The 18,775-nt window shown below is 33.6% G+C and overlaps 1 protein-coding gene across 10 annotated transcripts in view; it reads left to right on the top strand.

Moving 5' to 3' along the window:
• Window positions 1-18,775, top strand: part of Pfrx (6-phosphofructo-2-kinase/fructose-2,6-biphosphatase) — a 181,204-nt gene that overhangs the window by 53,067 nt on the left and 109,362 nt on the right. For 9 of the 10 annotated variants that reach the window (XM_075380859.1, XM_075380854.1, XM_075380851.1 and 6 more), the window contains exon 2: window positions 11,426-11,551. In XM_075380859.1, coding sequence (XP_075236974.1) covers window positions 11,426-11,551 — 126 coding nt within the window. Of the gene's footprint in view, window positions 1-3,258; window positions 3,501-11,425; window positions 11,552-18,775 lie in introns of those variants that run through there. The other variant, XM_075380857.1, reaches the window with a different exon arrangement.

The following is an 18,775-nucleotide window of genomic DNA, read 5'->3' as shown; positions in this document are numbered from 1 at the left end:
AAACTTTAAAAGAGATGGAATTACTCGTAAATATTTTACTTAACAAACATATTTTGAAAATTCACGGTGAAATTTCAGAACCTTTCAAAATTGAAATCGGTGTGAGACAAGGACTGATGGTCTCTCATCGCTTCTGTTTAACTATATTTTGTAAATGGCGATAAGAAACTGAAAAACTAAAACTTCCGATCAGAAAAATCAGAACAAAACAAAAAGGAATATCAACGGATCGTTTTGCTTTTTCAGACGATCTAAATACAGCCCGAAAAGGAATTGGAATTTTGAAGGAGATCTCCGAAAGTACCGGATTGCAAATTTCATTTGAAAAAAAACGAAAATAACAAATCTAAAAGAACGCCAGAGAGAAATCGGAACAAAATTTGGGAAAATTAAAGCGTTGGAAAATTTTAAATATCTAGGCGATGCAATCCAGAAAACGGACTAGACAAAATGCGATTAGAAAATCGGTCAAATAAAATGGAAATGGCTTCCCGACTAACCAGAAATCTTAACGATAAAAAGTCGATTTTTTGCAATACGAAATTCAGACATTACAACGCCGGTTTAAAACTGAAAGTCTTTACCCGGCCGAAACTTTACCTTAAATAATCGTGGAAGACTAAAGAATATATTGAAAAACGGAACAAAAATTTAAGCTATTAGATGAAAATAAAAAAAATGTTTTAAGGGAAAACGAAGTTTATATAAAATTTGAAAGGTTAATCGACACAATTGAAAACCGGATAATAAAGTTTTACACTCTTTTGAAGAGAACGAACGAAGAAAGATTTCAACTCGTTTGCGGCTTCTAGAGATAGGGAGATAGGAAGGGATATTCAAGAGATGAATTTTAGACAACGAAATTTCAAGAAAGAATTACGCGAGTTTAAAAGATTTAAAGCGCTCAAGAGTAAAATAGTAATAGGAGAATCACAGAAGAACACAGAAACAAGTTAAGAAAGATAACGACAGAGAGAAGATGAAAAACTCAAAAGAGAAAGAAAATTTGTTCACGCGGTCAAAATGAGTTAATAATTTTTATCCGTTTTAGTTTTATATAAAAATATTTTAGATCTGTAAAGGCTTTTGAAAATACAACTTTTCTTTCGCGTAACGCGTAATTAATTTTCTAGAAAATTTGTATAAAAACCGGTAGATAAAATTCCGTGGGTTTTTTCTTAGGAAATTTATCTACCGTGGGGTTTTTTCCGATAGCGAAAGACCCGCTACGATTTATACTTCGGGTTTTTTTGCCGAGATACGGTTAAAAAACAAAAGCGTATAAATACTACGGGGTGCCCCCGTGCCTTGAAAGTCAAGTAATTTCGATTTAGTCAGGGAAGGTTTTGAAAAATCGTCATAAATCAGGAAGATGTATTGAAATTTGTAATATGTCAGGGAAAAGTTGAAAAATTTTATTTATAGCGTAAAAATTACTAAACGATAACGACTCCATAATCTGTATTTTCTTCGCTGAAGAGGTTTCAGTCATCGGAAAAAACAAAGAAAAATTTCGTAGAAACTCTTTTTGTAAATTATACATCCGATTTAAGTTTGAAATATACTATAGTAGAGTATACATTTGAGCACAAAGTTCAAATATATACAAATTCGTGCACAAATTGAGCTTTGTGCGCGAATTTGGATTCTTCGGAGATTTTTGAACGTCAAAAACCAATTACTCAGTTTATCTTATATATATATATATATATATATTACTGTCGTGAATGTTACAAATTAAGAGTTCCAATCCTTGGTTAAAAAAAAATCTATTGAATACAATCAAATTAAATTGAACAATGTTGTAGCCAATTCCTATTCACTGATTTTTCAATAAAATTCGGCTGGATTCAACAGGTTTCTTCAACGGGAATCTATTAAATCCAACCGAATCTTATTCAAATTAGATAAGGGTCTAGCTAGATGCCATTAAAATGAAATCGATTGGATTCAAGAATTTTTTAAAGCAGGGCTGCAAATTTCAAATACGTATCTAACAGTTTGCACGACGAATAAATAAGTTTTCATGCCGGTAATATAACCATATTATGGGCGTGCTATTGCGAGTACTCCAAGTTTTCAAATAATTTTCGAGTGTTTAAAATTTTTATCGAGAAATATTTTAAGAATTGTGTATCGTTCATCCCGATTATTTTTGTGAATAAAATTAAAACGCTTGTAATACGAAATATATTTTTATATTACATAGAGATTAATTTTGTATCTTCAATGATATCGGAAAATGTCGAAGGTTTTTGAATTTCCGTGTTGGAAAATCATTAACCGAATCGTTTATTTCGGAAACCCGCTACTTCCATATGATTATCGTTGCGCGTAACGAGTTTTTTAAAACAACTCATTTACGAGCTATTTTGAACGTTGTTTGGAAAAATGTCGTTAGACTTCATATAAATCGACGTTATTTAGTCTGGGAGAATTCTGAAAATAATCGGTGAAATTCAGGGAAAATGGCTTTCAAAATTTTGGGGAACAGTGTAACGCGAGTAAAATAATCACCTGTTTTACAGAAAAAGAATTAAATTTTAAAACGTACGAAAAGTTCTGGGTATAGTCAAACGGGTCGCTTCTTCGAATTATTTTTTCCGAATTTATATACCCTGAGGTTTAGTTTCGCTTATCTAAATCGACCTCGGTAATAGTCTGTACGTGTAAATATTGAAGACGCGTTTCCTGTCGTACGAATTAATTAAATGTAGAGAATTAATTTGTTACGCGTTTATAATCGATGTGGATCACGTGTTTGTATATAGTTCGATATTTTAATCGGTCGTTTATTAAACGATTGTTAAAACGTAAATATTTTGTTCGTTTATCCGACAAAAAGACGAGTAGTTTTTTGAACGGCGTTAAGCCGAGAGTATAGAATTTTTACTTTATAACATATGTATTTTTACATCGTGTAATAAAAATATCTTATATATCTAAATCCGCTTCGAATGCTGTGGAATTTGAAAATAGCGGTATAATTAAAATGTGTGACGCGGTATCTCTGTGACCTTGTATCGTTCTAGATCGGCGTTTTGGCTTACTGTATTTTGTACATTTTATTTTAACTCGCCGCACATTATTATTATGGTGGAATACAAAGAGTAATTTTGTAAGCTATTCGTTCATTTTTTTACTTTTTCTTCTACAGATACGCGCGTGCGCGATAGGGTAAGAGGGGATAAGGACGTCGAGAAGAAAGGTTTATGTAATTGTAACGTACTCGAAGTAATAATATAGGATAGTGATCGTTTAGTCGCCTGGCACGTGCGTTCGTTGTCGACCTTTTAAAGATTTGCTTTTTTATTTCGGACGATGATAACCTTTTTCGATTTTTTTTATCCTTTCGTAGTTTAATTCGTCGACGATCGTTCCGAGTAATATTTAATTAGCTTTACATTAGATATTACTCGATTCGATTATGGACCGTTGTAATAGTGTGGATCTCAGATCGCTCGGATCGAAATTTCTTAACAAGGAACACTGGGGAATCGGTAAGAATTTTTTTTCTTATTATTTTATTTTATATACGCTTTTGCGATAAGAAGTGAGTAAAGCTGTCGTCAACGATTTAAATTTTAACATTTTGAATTTCATCGGTTTGGTTGATACGGCTTAAAAAAAGTGGCCCGAGCGATTTAAGGTGATTTTAAATAATTCCATTTAAATTTCAGGTTTCATTCTATCTTAAAGTTCTTGGATTTTGTTTAATTTATCTTAAAAAAGGTATTTCTGAGGACGAGTTAAAAGGAATAATATTTTTAAACGCTATTTATTCACAAACTTCTAGTTTACGCTACGATCAAATATGAAATCGTATACTTGTGTTTACCAGTACGTTTTTTTGGTGCTGGAGAAACCTAAAACCCATATTTTTAAGAAGAACGGACGATTTCAGATCTAATGCTTTGGATCAGTAACACTGTATCCCAACATAACCTAAAAAAAAAACACATTTTTAATCGTAACTTCAATACCGGTGAACCAATTGTTATGTTATTTGTACCAAATTACTTGTCATTCAAAGGGCCTTCCGATGAGGTGTCACCGGCTCATTTAACAAAAATAAGTTTTCAACCTTTAAAAATTTAAAAACATTTAAGGGCGAAATTTTGTGTCGGCCGTTTAAAAAATAATTTTCACAGTTTTAATCCGCAGATTATGATTATTTAAAACGGTTTAAGAAGTTATATCGCGTAATTTTGTCGTTGTTTTTGTCGGACTGAAATTTAAAAAAAGTACTACGCCAAATGGTTTTTCTACCTACCGAACGAACGGGCGGGCGGATTTTATTTTCTTTTCACCAAAATTGATTTTTTTTCGGGTTTTCAATTAATGTAACTAAATATTACCATTGCCGATCAAGATTTTTGAATTTGGGAAGGTGTAGCGGAGAGGGTGGTCTACTCTGTCTAAACCTCAGCACGCCTCAAATATATTTTTTCGATATTTATGAAATACAATTTTGAAACGCCTGGCAAAATTTTAAACCCGACTAAATAATTTGGCTTTTTTAGTTTTTATTTCATTAAATACTAAATTTGAAGGTATTAAAATTTGAAAATGCCTCGAGCATTTTTTTTGCAAATTTAAAACTTCAGCGGTCGGTTAGGCCCCACTACCCTTCAGCCAGGTCTTTGTATTCAGACATTACAAAAGAAGTGTTACACAGATTTTCACTACCCTAAAAGTGTAACGGTTCTCCTACTATTACTTTGTTTTGGAAGCGTTTTATGATATCTGTGTTACTGTTACTTCCAGATTGGTCGTAAACCTTGTAAATCAGTATACCGGATAACTTGAGGCGTGAGTTTCTGCGTAGCAGCCAACGCAGTTCCCTGTACTTTGCTTTTAGTTGTTTTCTTTTCATCCTTACGTGACAAGTTTAAAAAAAAATACCGTCGATCATAATTTGCCTGCAAACATCTTCCTAAACGTTAAATACGGTGAAGAAAGTAAAAAGTAATATAAATGATTTTTTTTTCTTTTTCCTGTTTAGTCTCCGGTAATTACCTTTCAGGAAATACTTCGGAGGTTGAATGAGGATGATATGTACGAGTGTAAATGAAGTGTAGTCTTGTACAGTCTCAGTTCGACCGTTCCTGAGATGTGTGGTTAACTGAAACCCGACCACCAAAAACACCGGTACCCACGATCTAGTATTCAAATCCGTATAAAAGTAATTTCCTTTTCTAGGATTTGAACTTAAGCACTCTCGACTTCCAAATCGGCTGATTTGGAATATAAACGATTGCACCCCAATTTCCTTACTCGCTGTACGTTTTACCTCTACCTTTGACGATTTTGATTTCGTTAACGGTTATCTTCCAAATAATAACTTTCGAACCGTCTTAAGAAGAAGAACCGGTCGAATCGTAGCCCGAACGTATCTTCTCTCATGATTTATAGAAACCGAGAATTTTATTAATATCAAAAACGAGTTGAAGTCGCTCGATACGATAAATACTTGGTGATATTCGTCGTAGACTAGTTATCGATCGAGTTAAAATACGTTTTCCGGTAATCAAAAGAAAGCCGATCAATAACGTAACTGGATGTCACAATCGCGACGTGTCTACATGTATAACGTCCTGTAGTAGGCTGAGATAGCGCTGCAAATTTCGTAACTCTCGCAGTTTTAATTAGCGGAAAACGGTATTACTATTCGCCGATATAGTCGTCTGCCGACGCATTCGCTCCCGACTCTTAGTTTAGTAGACCTAGCGGTAGAGCGGGCTTAGAATGGCAGTTTTTGTCGCGTATCCTCGCCATCAACCGTCAGACCCGACCGGTTTGCATATTGTTTGGAAACTACATATGTCGTTTATCAAATTTTTCAGTTTTTGGAGGTAGGAAGCTTCGTACTCCGTACTTACCCCCTTTACCTGGGCTCACGGAAGAACGTAGATGTACGTAAAAATTGAATCTAATCGCACTAGCCGGCAGAAAACTAATTCGTTAAAAAAATAAAAACGTTTTTCATTACTAATCGAGTTCAGTTTCATCGGCAGTTACTCTTTTATTAAGTTGTGTGCATATGCGACTCGTAGACCGTAGATGTACGGTTTGATATCTTAAATATAAAAAAACGGTCGGTATTGGACGCTGTTCGTTTTCTTTAAAGTTTTATATTATCGTTTTAATAAGTGATATTTTAAAACCGATTGAATAATACATTTATATTTTATACTTAAGTATAGTTATTTTATTGAAAAGCAGAAAATAAGATTTACAATAAGAGGCCGATAAATTAACAGGGTTCAAACGAAAATGTATTAAAAAAAACCTTAAATTTTCGCATCCGGTGAATCCCTAAAAAGCTTAAATGAAGTACGTGAAACAAAAGGTTCTATTTAATAAATAGTAAAAGTAAAGTACGATATAATAGCTTTTTATGTGTTGTTTTAAGTTATCAAAACGCTATACAAAATTGTAATAACGTAATTCTACAAAGACTGACACGCGAAAGACGTTATAACTACTGTGTGTAGCAGTATAATGTACGATAGGTTTTATCTATTTCAAGACGGCATTCCTGTTGCAGACTAGACACGAAAGAGTGGAAATAGCGTATTTTTATCGGGTTAGATTAATATTGTATCGGTAGAAAAACGTAATTCAATGTTCTCAAATTGAGCCCGAAATGTTTATATATATTTATGCGTACAGTATATCATCATCAGTTCCTACAGAGGTGACCTAACTCATCGACCCGTTTCGAGTACATCTTTTCTTCGGTCTGTCTCTATCGCGTCATTCGCAAGGAGCATAAGCTAGAGGTCGTATAGGGATTTGATCTTCTTTCATACGAGCCAGGTGTTTTGACCATTTACTACTATATAAAATCAATCCTTTCATTAACGGAGAATGTATTCAAATCTGCCCGAATATTTTCATTTCTTATTCTATCCGTACGACTCAATCCCTGCAATCCTCTCAAAAACCCATCTCCACGCCTTGGATCCTACTTTAATCTCGAGATTTCATCGCCCGGGCTTCACTCCTGTAAAGTAAAATCGGCACCGCCATTATGTTATAAACTCTTAACCGGCTTTCGATGTTAGCCTCATCTCTGAGATTCTTCCGAGTATTTCCGCACATCGTTTAAAATCTATTCAACTTGTTTTCTATATCGTTGTCTCGATCGAAAGTTAAACAACACCTAAGGGTAAATAAAGGATCATATTTGTGTGTGTGTGCGCGCGCGCGCGCGTTATTAAAATCTTCTCGGTCTGAAAACAATTCCATTCGATTTTCAGACGGTTCTGGTTTTTTAATTAAAGAAAAAGTAGCAAAATTATAAAAAAAAAATAACGAGGAAATTATAAAAATAATTTTGTTGTCGTTCGAATCGTCCTCTTTCACTCGTGCCGTTTGAACGAATTATGTCAATATCTGCTTTATTGAAACCGGTTCGGCAGCTGAAAATAAAGACCCTTAAACCGAATCGACTGTGAATCTAGAATCGGTCGAATTAATCGAAGCGAATGCGCGATTAATTTTTATTTTTCGTAAAATAGTATCCTTGTTTTTCGTACCGGTGTAACTCTCTGACAGCCGCACCATTTTAATAAAACGGATTCGCTCCGTTCGTACCCCGGTATATGACGATTAGAAGAAGACCAAACGGCCGATAGAAGGTTTTTTCTTGCTACATCGAAAAATTAAAAATCATTTAAAAATGTTCAAGTCGGATATCAAACAAAAGCGCTTGGAAAGAGGATTTTAAATAAATCTGTTTTGCCGCGTCATTAATTTAAATACATCTTTCATTCAGTTCATATCTATCTATATTTGTATAACACCGGCTTAAAAATTAACGATAATACTTTTTTAAAGTCGACTTTTGGAACTTTGCGCCTAATAAAATTACAATTAAAAAACATAAACTCAACTTTAAAAGTGAAAATTGAAAAAAAAGTTTTTTCGTTTTTTGTGCGATTTTTTTTTAATATTTTATTTTAAATTTTAGATAAGTCTGTAAAGAAACGCCCCTCGCACGAAATATAAATCCCTCAGCCGAAGCTTTCCTGGAATGCGAACGAGTATATTTTTTTTATTCATGTTTTCCGACAAATGTTTTTGAACTTTCCTGTAAAAATATTTTAAGTTCGGGTTGACATCGGGCATCATCCTAAATTATACGATAAAATACAAAAGTTGGTTTAAATGAGTGTGTAATTTGAAATTTATCGTTAAAAATGAAATACGTAATTTAAAATTACAGTGCGAAAGGATCGTTAACAAAATTACAGAGGATATTATTTACAGGATTTCTTTCCGCGGTAACATTTAAATTCAAATAAATCGTAATAAAAATTCTGCATTTTTATAACACTATTTTGCGATAATATTCTTTAAAAAACTATTCGAAGACAGGACGTCGATCGTAAAATTAAAATATTGTTCGCGAATGACCGTAACTATGATACACAAACACGAACGGATTACGTTTTATTAAAATAATTACAATAAATATAATTCGACACGATTTTAATAAACTGTCGCTGAAATAATAAATTTAAATTTACATTTATTTTTATACGTATGTAATCTATTTTTACTTGTCGATTTTAAATTTTAATCGGCATTCAACCGGCAGAAAAAATTGCACAAAAACCACGATACGTCTTTATTGACGTTCATTCTCACGGCTACCAAAAAACTTTTTTGCGGTTACTAACATAAATTAAACTAATCGCCTACCGACCGTTGTCAGGTAGAAATACTTATATTGTTTATTTTATATATTTGAGAGTAAATTGTATTTATAAGACATTCTTTCATGCGCTGTCTCTCGATATCCTTGTTGAACCGCGAGCACACGATAATAATAAACCAAAACATTTTCGTTTCTGCATTAGTTTATAAAGAACGTATTCAAGACTACAATAACGCGACGTTTACATTCTCGAGGAAGTCTGGGAAACACGATTTTTGTGCAACGTTATTTCCGCCCTCTAGAACATAAAAAAAACCTGTCGTACGCGGTTTACGTATTCTAAAATATGGACCCTGCCCTGGCTCTTATCAAATTTCAGGTCGTTTCATCCAGTATTTTGGCGATGATGGGCGTTTAGAAAAAATTATTATTTTCATATCCTTATTTTTTCACGTCTATAAACAAAAACGTACGGTTCCGAGAAATATTTTTTCTCCTGTACGACTTTTAAACATTATTTATGTACTTTAGCGACTGCAAATTTAACACCGTCATCGCAGTTGAAACCCAGAAACCTACAGATGAAAGGGAGAGACACTACGATCGGTATTAACTTATTGCTGCTTATTTAAGTTTTAAGCGCCTAGCTTAAATGACCTTAGCGTTTTTCTGTTACCGTCTTTTCCTTTCTATCAGTTTTTATTTACCAAAAAAACCTGTTGACACAGTTTTACTGAACTTATCGGTAATTTATAACTTCCTTTTTAAATTGACACGAGGACATTGTATGCGCCTCGTGCGCGATAGACTTATAAAGTGAATTTTACAAAAAGAAAAAAAACGGATTTATGGAATCGGCAGTTCTTTCTGTTCGTTTACGTTATCATTAAAGCTATTTACAAAATAATTAGAACAAAAACTAAACTGCAAAACTATTTTTATTTTTGTCAGTAGTAGATGAAAATATCAGTATTTTCATCGATGACCTATATTTAAAAATAAAACAAATTCAAATTAAGACCGCGACCCGAGTAGAATTTATTAATTAATTTTTCCTTAGGAAACATTCCGAAAGAGAAACCGTATGTTAGGTGTCAATATTATTATTATTATTATTATTGTTGTTTTTTTTGTTGTTGTCGTCGTCGTCGAGTGGGAGCATAGGTTGTATATGAATAGAGCACTCGTTCAAAATTTAAGATTCGGTTTCGGGCCAGGCCAGTACCGGAACGGAACGGTGATCACAATGCACCGGATCAAAATTTCGTTCAATTTTTCATCTTCCGCCTAGGGAAGAGTCTGCAGAGCCTCGGAATGAAAGCATGGCAGCTGGAATGGGACACCACGACTAAGGGAAGATCCCTGTACAAGTTTATAAGGAATCTGGAGAGATGGTATGCCTCGAGTTTGTTTTTAAGGGCAACGGGTGCCCAGGTGCTCACCAACCATGTTAATTTGAACCAATATCTGTTTCGGTGCTGCCTGGCAGCTGATAGCTACTGACAGCTACTGATAGAACGGCACATTAAAATGCAAAGAATGAAATTTCTACGACAAATTAACTGTTTCGCGAAGAAGGAAGACTGATTGTATACACAGATTAAACCTACATTCACAGTAGTCGTGCGACACCAAAATCGTGGGTAGACACAAACTTTCATGAGGGACTGAAAACACCAGCATCCAAGGGCATACTATTAATAATTGTTCATGCCGGCTGTAATACAAAAATCCATTAACAATGCTGTACGTATATACGAGTCAAATAAGAAAGGAGATTATCAGGAATCGATGGATTCCGAAAAGTACACGAAACGGTTACGGGAGAAGTGCGTTCCCAACTTACCACCCCGATCGGTCTTTGTACTAGATAACGCATCTGTCACAACGTTCTGCTACAAAAGCAGCCAAATTCTAATTCTTTAAAAAGCGATATGATAAAACGGTGAGACGAACAACGAATTAACCGTTTTGCTATGACGAAGACTATATTTTAAATTTACTTACACGATATTTTAAATTTTCACAAAGAAAATCAAAAGAAATTTCTAATACATGAGATTTTCGAAAATTACGGTCCCACAGTTCTACGGTTGCCATTTTATCGGACGTTCGGAATTTAGCCGAAGAGGAATTTCATAAAGCGTCTGAAGTTGAGTGGAGCAGTATCTGCAGCGTGTTGTCAACGTTGAAAAAAATACATCGAAGATGACCATTTATACGATGCGCACATCGATAATTTTGTGATAAGTGTGAATTTAGAGTCGAACACGAGCTGTTTAGAATCTACCGACGACAGCGATTTCGGAATTTGCGAACAGCAGCTATAAGCGAGAAGAAAAAATGAAAGTCCTTTTATTAATCGGGATACTAAACTAGTTTTAATTAAATAGCGTCGAATGTATTTTTGGTTAAAAATATTATCTATAATAAACCGACAATGTTTTCAGTCGGCATAATACCGTGCCAAATGTTAGTTTTTTGTGCCAAGTTAGGTGTAGATAGTTCTAGCTTTTGTATCCTGAGGGCAAGAAGAAATATTTAGGTACAAATAACCTAACTTTTTACGAGATGTAATTTTTTTTTTGTAGTTTGTTCAAATTGAAAATCGGCAAGTGAAAAGGGTAGTTTTTTCTCGCAGGACATTAGTTATGCATTTGGGATCTCGAAGCCGTACTTTTCCACCTGAATTGTTACTTGTGTACTTTGCGTGTAAAATTTTGTTACGATTAAATTGTACAGTTTGTTTTGTTACAGGAGAGAGGGCCAATTATGTGAATAGTCCGCATGTTATCGCTATGGTTGGCCTTCCGGCTAGAGGGAAGACATACATATCTAAAAAGCTCTCCAGATACTTAAACTGGATCGGAATAAATACAAAAGGTAAGTTGAAGTCTGTCTAATTTGTTTTCGCATTTGTCACAGTTTCGGTTTATAATTTTACGTTAAAAGAAAACCGGCAAACGCCCCATAACGTATAACGATTTGCGTTTGATAGATTTTTATTTCAAATATCCCGTTTGCAAAAAAATGTCTTTGTCAAATGATGTTTTTATCCTAAAAATTACGCTTATTAAAAAATCAAAATCTTTAGTAAATATTTTTGGATCTCGGTTGAGCTTGATCGAACGATGTTTTTATCGGCGATATTGTACTGTATTTAGAGTATAATTGCTAAAAAACATTTGTAAACAAATTTGGGTCCCGTCTTCTTGACTGTTGCACATAATATTTTTAATAACAGCTACGGCTTGAAAAGCAGATAAACAATCAAAAATTAAACAAAGATTTTTAATTCTTAAGTCGGTCCCTGTTTGTTACAAATTCTTATTTGTTACAAACAGGGACCGTACTGTTTGTAAATTTTTAAAAATAAACCGATAATTTATATAGATTACGGGTCCCATTCGCTTCTAGTCGTTTGGGCTTAAAATTGTAATTTATAGCAGTAATTATTTTCTTCGATTAATTTGGCGCACTGTTATTGAAAAAAAATTATAGTTTACTAAATACTTTCGGATTCGCCGAATTTCAAGTACCGATTCAAAACATCAAAACGAGCAAAAAAAGCTCATATCGACATAGTCCTATTTTGCGTTGCTTTCCTTCTGGACACCGTTTTATGATTTTCAGAAAAAAAAAAAAATATATTTCTAATGAACGGGTAAACCTACTTTAATTAAATTTGGTAGATCTAAAACTAGTGTCTTGTTCTACTAAATAAAAAATTTTGAAAACGTAACCTTCAAAACTTTCAACATGTCAGCCATCTTTTTTTTTATAATCTTTAATATGTTTGTAATGATTTGTTCGATCTTGTTACGAAATTTATTAAGCGTTTTATTTTGAACAAAATTACACCTCATTTGGAAAAATCCGTAGACAAACAATCGAGTTATTGCAGACAATTAATCCGGCAGTACGTAATGCAAGGAGATCATTTTTATTAATTTACTGTTATCAGCTTGCATTACGGTGCGCAAGCGGCTGCCGGATATAAAAATACAAGTCGATTGTATTTTAACATGTTTTGTTAGTTAATTGTATGTTGTATCAAAATACAAGTCGATTTAGTTCGTACGATTTCCAGAAATTTCTGTACTTGTTTTTTTTTTTGTGTTTTTGACTAAGGAAGGGGGTTTGGAAATGTCAACATTTACAAAAGCTCCGATACCTGATATTTTCGCCGGCCGTTGTAGTTTCCTTTTATAGCTATGCTGCTGGAACAACAGAGTTGTAGCCAAGAAAGCAAGAATAACACAATCCTGCAAAATTTGTGTTGTAGAATGTTTTTTTTAACTTTTGATAATCGATTCCTATGTGTTTTTAGCGCTTCATTTTTTTCCATCGCGTCAGAATTTTTTGCAAATCGCAAATTTCAAAATGCTTAAAACGTTTAAAAATTGTGAAAATGTGATTAATAAATAGTAGATTACTATAATATATTCGCTTTTCTGGCGTCTATTACGCATTCTTACTGCTAAACGGTTCAGTGATCTGAAGAGGATGGCGATGATGATTTATGTTGAAATGATGAGACGGTAGGAGAGCTTGGCCGAAAGGTGTGTCAAGACTTAACAAGATGTAACATGTTTACCTTCCAACAAGTCGGAAAGCAACCCCGGTTTAGGCACCCGCAGTCTGCCAAGCGGCTCTCTTATGACAGGCAGCAGATGATAGAAAATATCCGGATCGAGTTGGTCGATCCCCGGTGCCTTCGAGAAACCACTCGGTATATAGCTACGGGTTCCACAGCCGGTATCCCAGCGAACGGTGTCTCACTTGCCCTAACGCCGACTTCTGCTTCAACCTTCGGAGCAGGAAACGGAAAAAAATGAAAGTTATTTTCGGATTCAGCGCTAAAAAATACATAAGAATCGATTATCAAAGACCAAAACACGACCGCCGCTCGCTTGTGTAATGGTTGTGATTCTGTAAGTATGAAATATATTCTTCAATTATTTATTTGCTGAAATTAAAGGGGCTGCATTATTTTATCATTATAGTAATTTATTTTTATAAAAGATTGCAAAAAAAAAACAGATTGCCGTTTTTATTTTAATAATTTGCAACAAATAAAGAATCGTTTTTAGATTTTTATTTAATTTAGTAATCTATATACTTCCAATTTGTCATCAGTTTCAGTGTGTGTGTGTGTGCGCGCGCGCGCAACCATATTTAAAAAAAAATCATTCTCATATATAGAAATAAAAAGAGAATTATTCTGGTACATTTGGCATTAATTAGGTAGATTTCATAAGAAAGCTACCTTTGTAATGGTTACCACGATTCGACTTATCTTCGCGTTTCACATTCCCCAGACCCCAAAGCCACCGTCTGCTCAAAAGTTTATATATATATTTAATTTTCTTGTCGACACGATAACTGCCGTAATTTTGCGCCAATCACTTTCAAATTATTCCCTAAAAAAAACTCGTCACAAAACCACGGTCGAATTCGTTAACGGCCAAAATCGGACCATGGGGGTTGGAATGGGGTGGCTTTTTCGAAAAAAACAAAATATTGCTATTACTTTTTTATTAAGTAAAATATCGAATTAGTTTAAAGTTCCTACGATTCTTTGAATAAGGGTCTAAAACTTATATAAGTAAAGTTTTTTGATGTAACCGACCATTGGCCTAGGGGATGGAAAAAATGGGGTTTTGAAGACAAAAAAAAACATATCTACCTTAATAGGCACAGTATCGAATCGGTTTAAAGTGGTCGTTAGGCCTTTAAACATTACCAAAAACTTTTATCTAAAACGATTTTTGATATCAGGAACTCTTACGGCAAGGGATGACCAAAATGTTGCTGAAATTGTAAGATGGGACTTGTCGTAAGCTGAACATGTGAAAGCTTTTTTTACATGCAACCATTGTCGTTTTGAGTAAATTTGAAGTTTTTCTTAACTTTCAGGTGGACTTTTTTTCAATCTTAAAGTACCGGTGAAATCTTTTTTTTTCAACTTTTTTTTTTAAATTTAATTATATTGATTTATTAATAATTATTTACCTCTGATTATAAAAAAAGTTTTACAATAAATAATAATTCAATAATAACAATAAAAAAAAGTGAAAAAAATCAGAAGTTATTAGTGAAATAAATTTTTATGTACTTTTCATTTAAAAAAAAGGAAATGAAGCCTGATTCGACCCGATGTAACTTCCCCTTGTAAGAGTAAAATATTTAATCGACTAAAATTTTATTTGGCTATAACTTTGGAACCTGTGAAAATAAGTACCATTTATGATATCCCGTTGAAAAGCTCTCAGTGGGGGCTTATTACTGCAGTTAAGAAAAACTCCAAAATCCAAATGTTTTGTATTTTGGGCTTTTTTAACCCCTTTAGTCAAGTCGATTGCAATCAAAAGGGTGGGGTGCTCAATTACATGATGCAACAGTCCTAAATCCAAAATTTCAACATTCTATGCCTAATCATTTTTGAGTTATGCGAGATACATATACGTACAGACGTCACGCCGAAAATAGTCAAAATGGATTCAGGGATGGTCAAATGGAAATTTTCGTTTAAATCTGAAAACCGAAATTTTTCGCGATCACAATACTTCCTTTACTTCGTACAACGGTGTAAAAATCGAGGTTTGTAAATAACAGTTAATCATTTAATCGGTCCCAAATTATTTTTATCGGTAACTGGTCCGTGGTTATTGAATTCACTATTGTAACAATTCGATTTAGCAGATCTTGAAGAGTAGCAGGCTTAGTCGGTAAACCCACCGGATTGGTCCAGCGGTTAACTCGTCATCACAAATCAGCTGATTTCGAAGTAGAGAGTTCTAAGGTTCAAATCTTAGCAAAGGCAAGAATAACCTTTATACGTATTTGAATACTAGACAGTGGATACCAGTGTTCTTTGGTGGTTGGGATTACCACACATCTCAGGAATGATCGACCTGAGACTGTACAAAACTACACTTCATTAAAAGTAAGTAGTTCCAGAGGCTTAACAGAAAAAAGATAATAACCCTGGAAATAAAAGGTTATATATATATATATATATATATGTATTTGTTGTTGTTTATATTCTAATGTCGACATGTTACAAAATTGAATTATAAACGAGTGTTCCGTTCTAAAGTAATAAAAAATATTATTACATTTGCTGTTTAAAAATTAAAGAGATAATACATTTCATTTAATAGAACGTAGTAATATAAAATATGCCTCTTATAAAAAAGTACTAATAATTCACGTGTAATGACACGCTTAAATTATATGAAAAACAAATTTAAATTTTATATTATAATACAATACGAATAGGATATGGCAGCTTACACTTTAATATCAATGCATCATTTTATATATAAATGACTTGAAGATAACGTGAAATTTAATAATTAAAGGTCCGATGTTTACTCTAATAGAAACGAGGTCATGGTTTTAAATGGATTGTTATTTAAAATCAGTAAAAGATCTTTAATAATTAAAAACAAATTATTTTTATTTTTATGTAAAATATCTGTTTTTCAAACCTAATGAATTATCCAATTTTAAGGGGTTCTAAATGGGTAAAACCCCCCAAATTACAAAATAGTTTATTTCATTATATTTTTGGACAATGTTTTAGGTAGAAAAAAATGTTTCATTACAAAGCTACTTATTGTAATGGTTACCATGATTCAACGGAAAATTTCAACCTATCTTCGCGTTTCACATCGCCCAGACCCCGAAACCACCGCTAACTCAACATTTTATACACACACACACACACATATATATATATATTTCACTTTCTTGTGGACACGATAACTGCCGTAATTTTGTGCCAATCACTTTCAAATTGTTCCTTAAAAATATCTCCTCCCAAAATATCGGTCGAGTTCGTTAACGGCCAAAATCGGACTATGGAGGTGGAAATAGGGGAACTTTTTCGAAAAAAACAAAATATCGCTATAACTTTCTTATTAAGCAAGAATCGAATTTGTTTAAAGTTCCTACTAATTTTTGGATAAGGGTCTAAAACTTTCGTAAGTAAAGTCTTTTGATATCACCAACCGTTGACCCATGCGGGTGGAAAAAAGGGGTTTCGAAGACAAAAATATCGTACTTTCCTAACAGGCACAGTATCGAATCGGTTTAAAGTTGTCGTTCGTTCGCTAAACATTACCTAAAACTTTTGTCTGAAACAATTTTTGATATGACGAACCCTTACGGCAAGGGATGACCAAAATGTTACTGCAATTGTAAGATGGGCTTGCCGTACGCTAAACATGTGAAACTTTTTTTCACACGAAACCGTTGTCGTATTGAGTAAATTTGAAGTTTTTCTTAATTTTAAGGAAATCTTTTTTATTCCCAACTTAGCACCGGTGAAATCTACTTCCGCTTCCGGTGTGCCGAAAGGGATTTTTTTTTATTTGTAATGGCTTTCATTATTTTGCCGATATTAATCACAACGCATCAAAATAATTTCCGATCTTTTTTACAGTTTAGAAAACGACATTGTCGACAACATTTAATAAAATGTAATCTGACTTTAAGAGTAGATTTTATACAGAAAACAACTTTATCGTTTCAGAATTAAAGAAAATATGCCGGTATATCTGGAAAAGAAATATAATTCCGCAAAATTAATGGAGCGAATGAAAGACATAAGTGAAAATCAAAATATTACTTTTGTTGAAAATAAAGACGTGTTTTATACAGAAGAAAATTAGTTAAAGTACAGGGGATTAGGTGAAATGTTAGAGATAAAGAAGCTGAATCCATAAAGTATAATGACAAGTTTGCCGGTCGCAATAGAAAAGTAATACCTACGCTCTTTAATGAATAACAAAGTACAGAAGGAAAAACATTAAACTAATTAACAAGTTTATTCTGTTGTTATTTTACTTTTCTCATACAGTCGAATCTCTATTCTACAAATTATTTTACTGCACCGTGACATTTTAACGAAACTACGTATAAATTTACCTTTATTTAACGAAACGGTGACGTACTGCATATTAGCATTACACAGTTTGTAGTAACATACAGTAATTTTTACGAAATCTTTTTTTTAAATAGCGACATTAAATTTAGTATTTTGGTCATCTCTGTTAGTTGAAGGTAGTTATTCGTTTGATTTCCGTTCCTAAATTTTACCTATATACAAACACACAAAGTATTCTTTATAACGGTCTAGAATTACAGATTATTTTTGTCGAACTGATAAAGCGAAAATGCCTAAGGCTGTCTTAACCCGTTAACAATGAAATTCTAACAAAAAAATTTAAACAGGTGTTCTGCAGTTACTGCCTGCCTATAATTTAAAGTAGCGGAATTTCACGATATCCATTAAATAATGCCGAGCACTAAAATTACTGTGCAAACGTTTATCGAAACGAGTCGTCTGTCTACAATATGTAGACGTAACAAAGAGAATTCTTAGGAAATATTTAACACGTACGCCCCCTATTGTTCAGCGCCTACGTACAGTTCACCGTTAATTTTTCCTGAGATTAATTCAGTCGGTCTCTGTCTTTGGATTACGTTACTCGCATTCTACAGTACTTTTTCTTTAGTGTGCTTTATACGATGTCAAAACGGAAGCGCCTTAGCGTTTCGGAAAAAAAATTGCGTTATACACGATGTTGACAAAGGTGTTAAAAAAAGATATCGCGCAAAAGTTTGGAATCCTGCCGAGTTCGTTGTCAACAATTTTCAAAAATCGAGACGTGATACTGCAAGAATTAGACCGGCGTAAAGAAAATTTAGCAAGAAAAGAATTAAAAGGTATCATCGTACCTTTTTAAAAGTAATCATCGTACGATGATATCGACGAAGCCGTTTTAAAATGGATGACGGTGATACGCGAAAAAAGTTTCCGTTATCCGGAACATTAATTAAAGAAAAAGCCCTGCAATTTAGAGCCGCATTAGAACAAAAGAATTTCCAGGCCGGCAACGGGTGATTAAAGAAGTTTAAAAAAGACATTCGTAAAGTAATTTCTGGAAAAAGTGCAATTGCCAGCGTAAGTGACTGTGAAACTTGGAAGCGGACTGTGTTGAAACCGATTTTAGAAGAATATCCGCGAAAAGACATTTTCAACGCGGACGAGACGGGCCATTTTTTAAATGTTTACCCTACAAAACGTTAAATTTT

The sequence above is a fragment of the Lycorma delicatula genome, chromosome 13, assembly GCF_047948215.1.
Source record: "Lycorma delicatula isolate Av1 chromosome 13, ASM4794821v1, whole genome shotgun sequence".
Lineage (NCBI taxonomy): Eukaryota > Metazoa > Arthropoda > Insecta > Hemiptera > Fulgoridae > Lycorma > Lycorma delicatula.
This window is presented reverse-complemented; position numbering and strand designations above follow the sequence as displayed.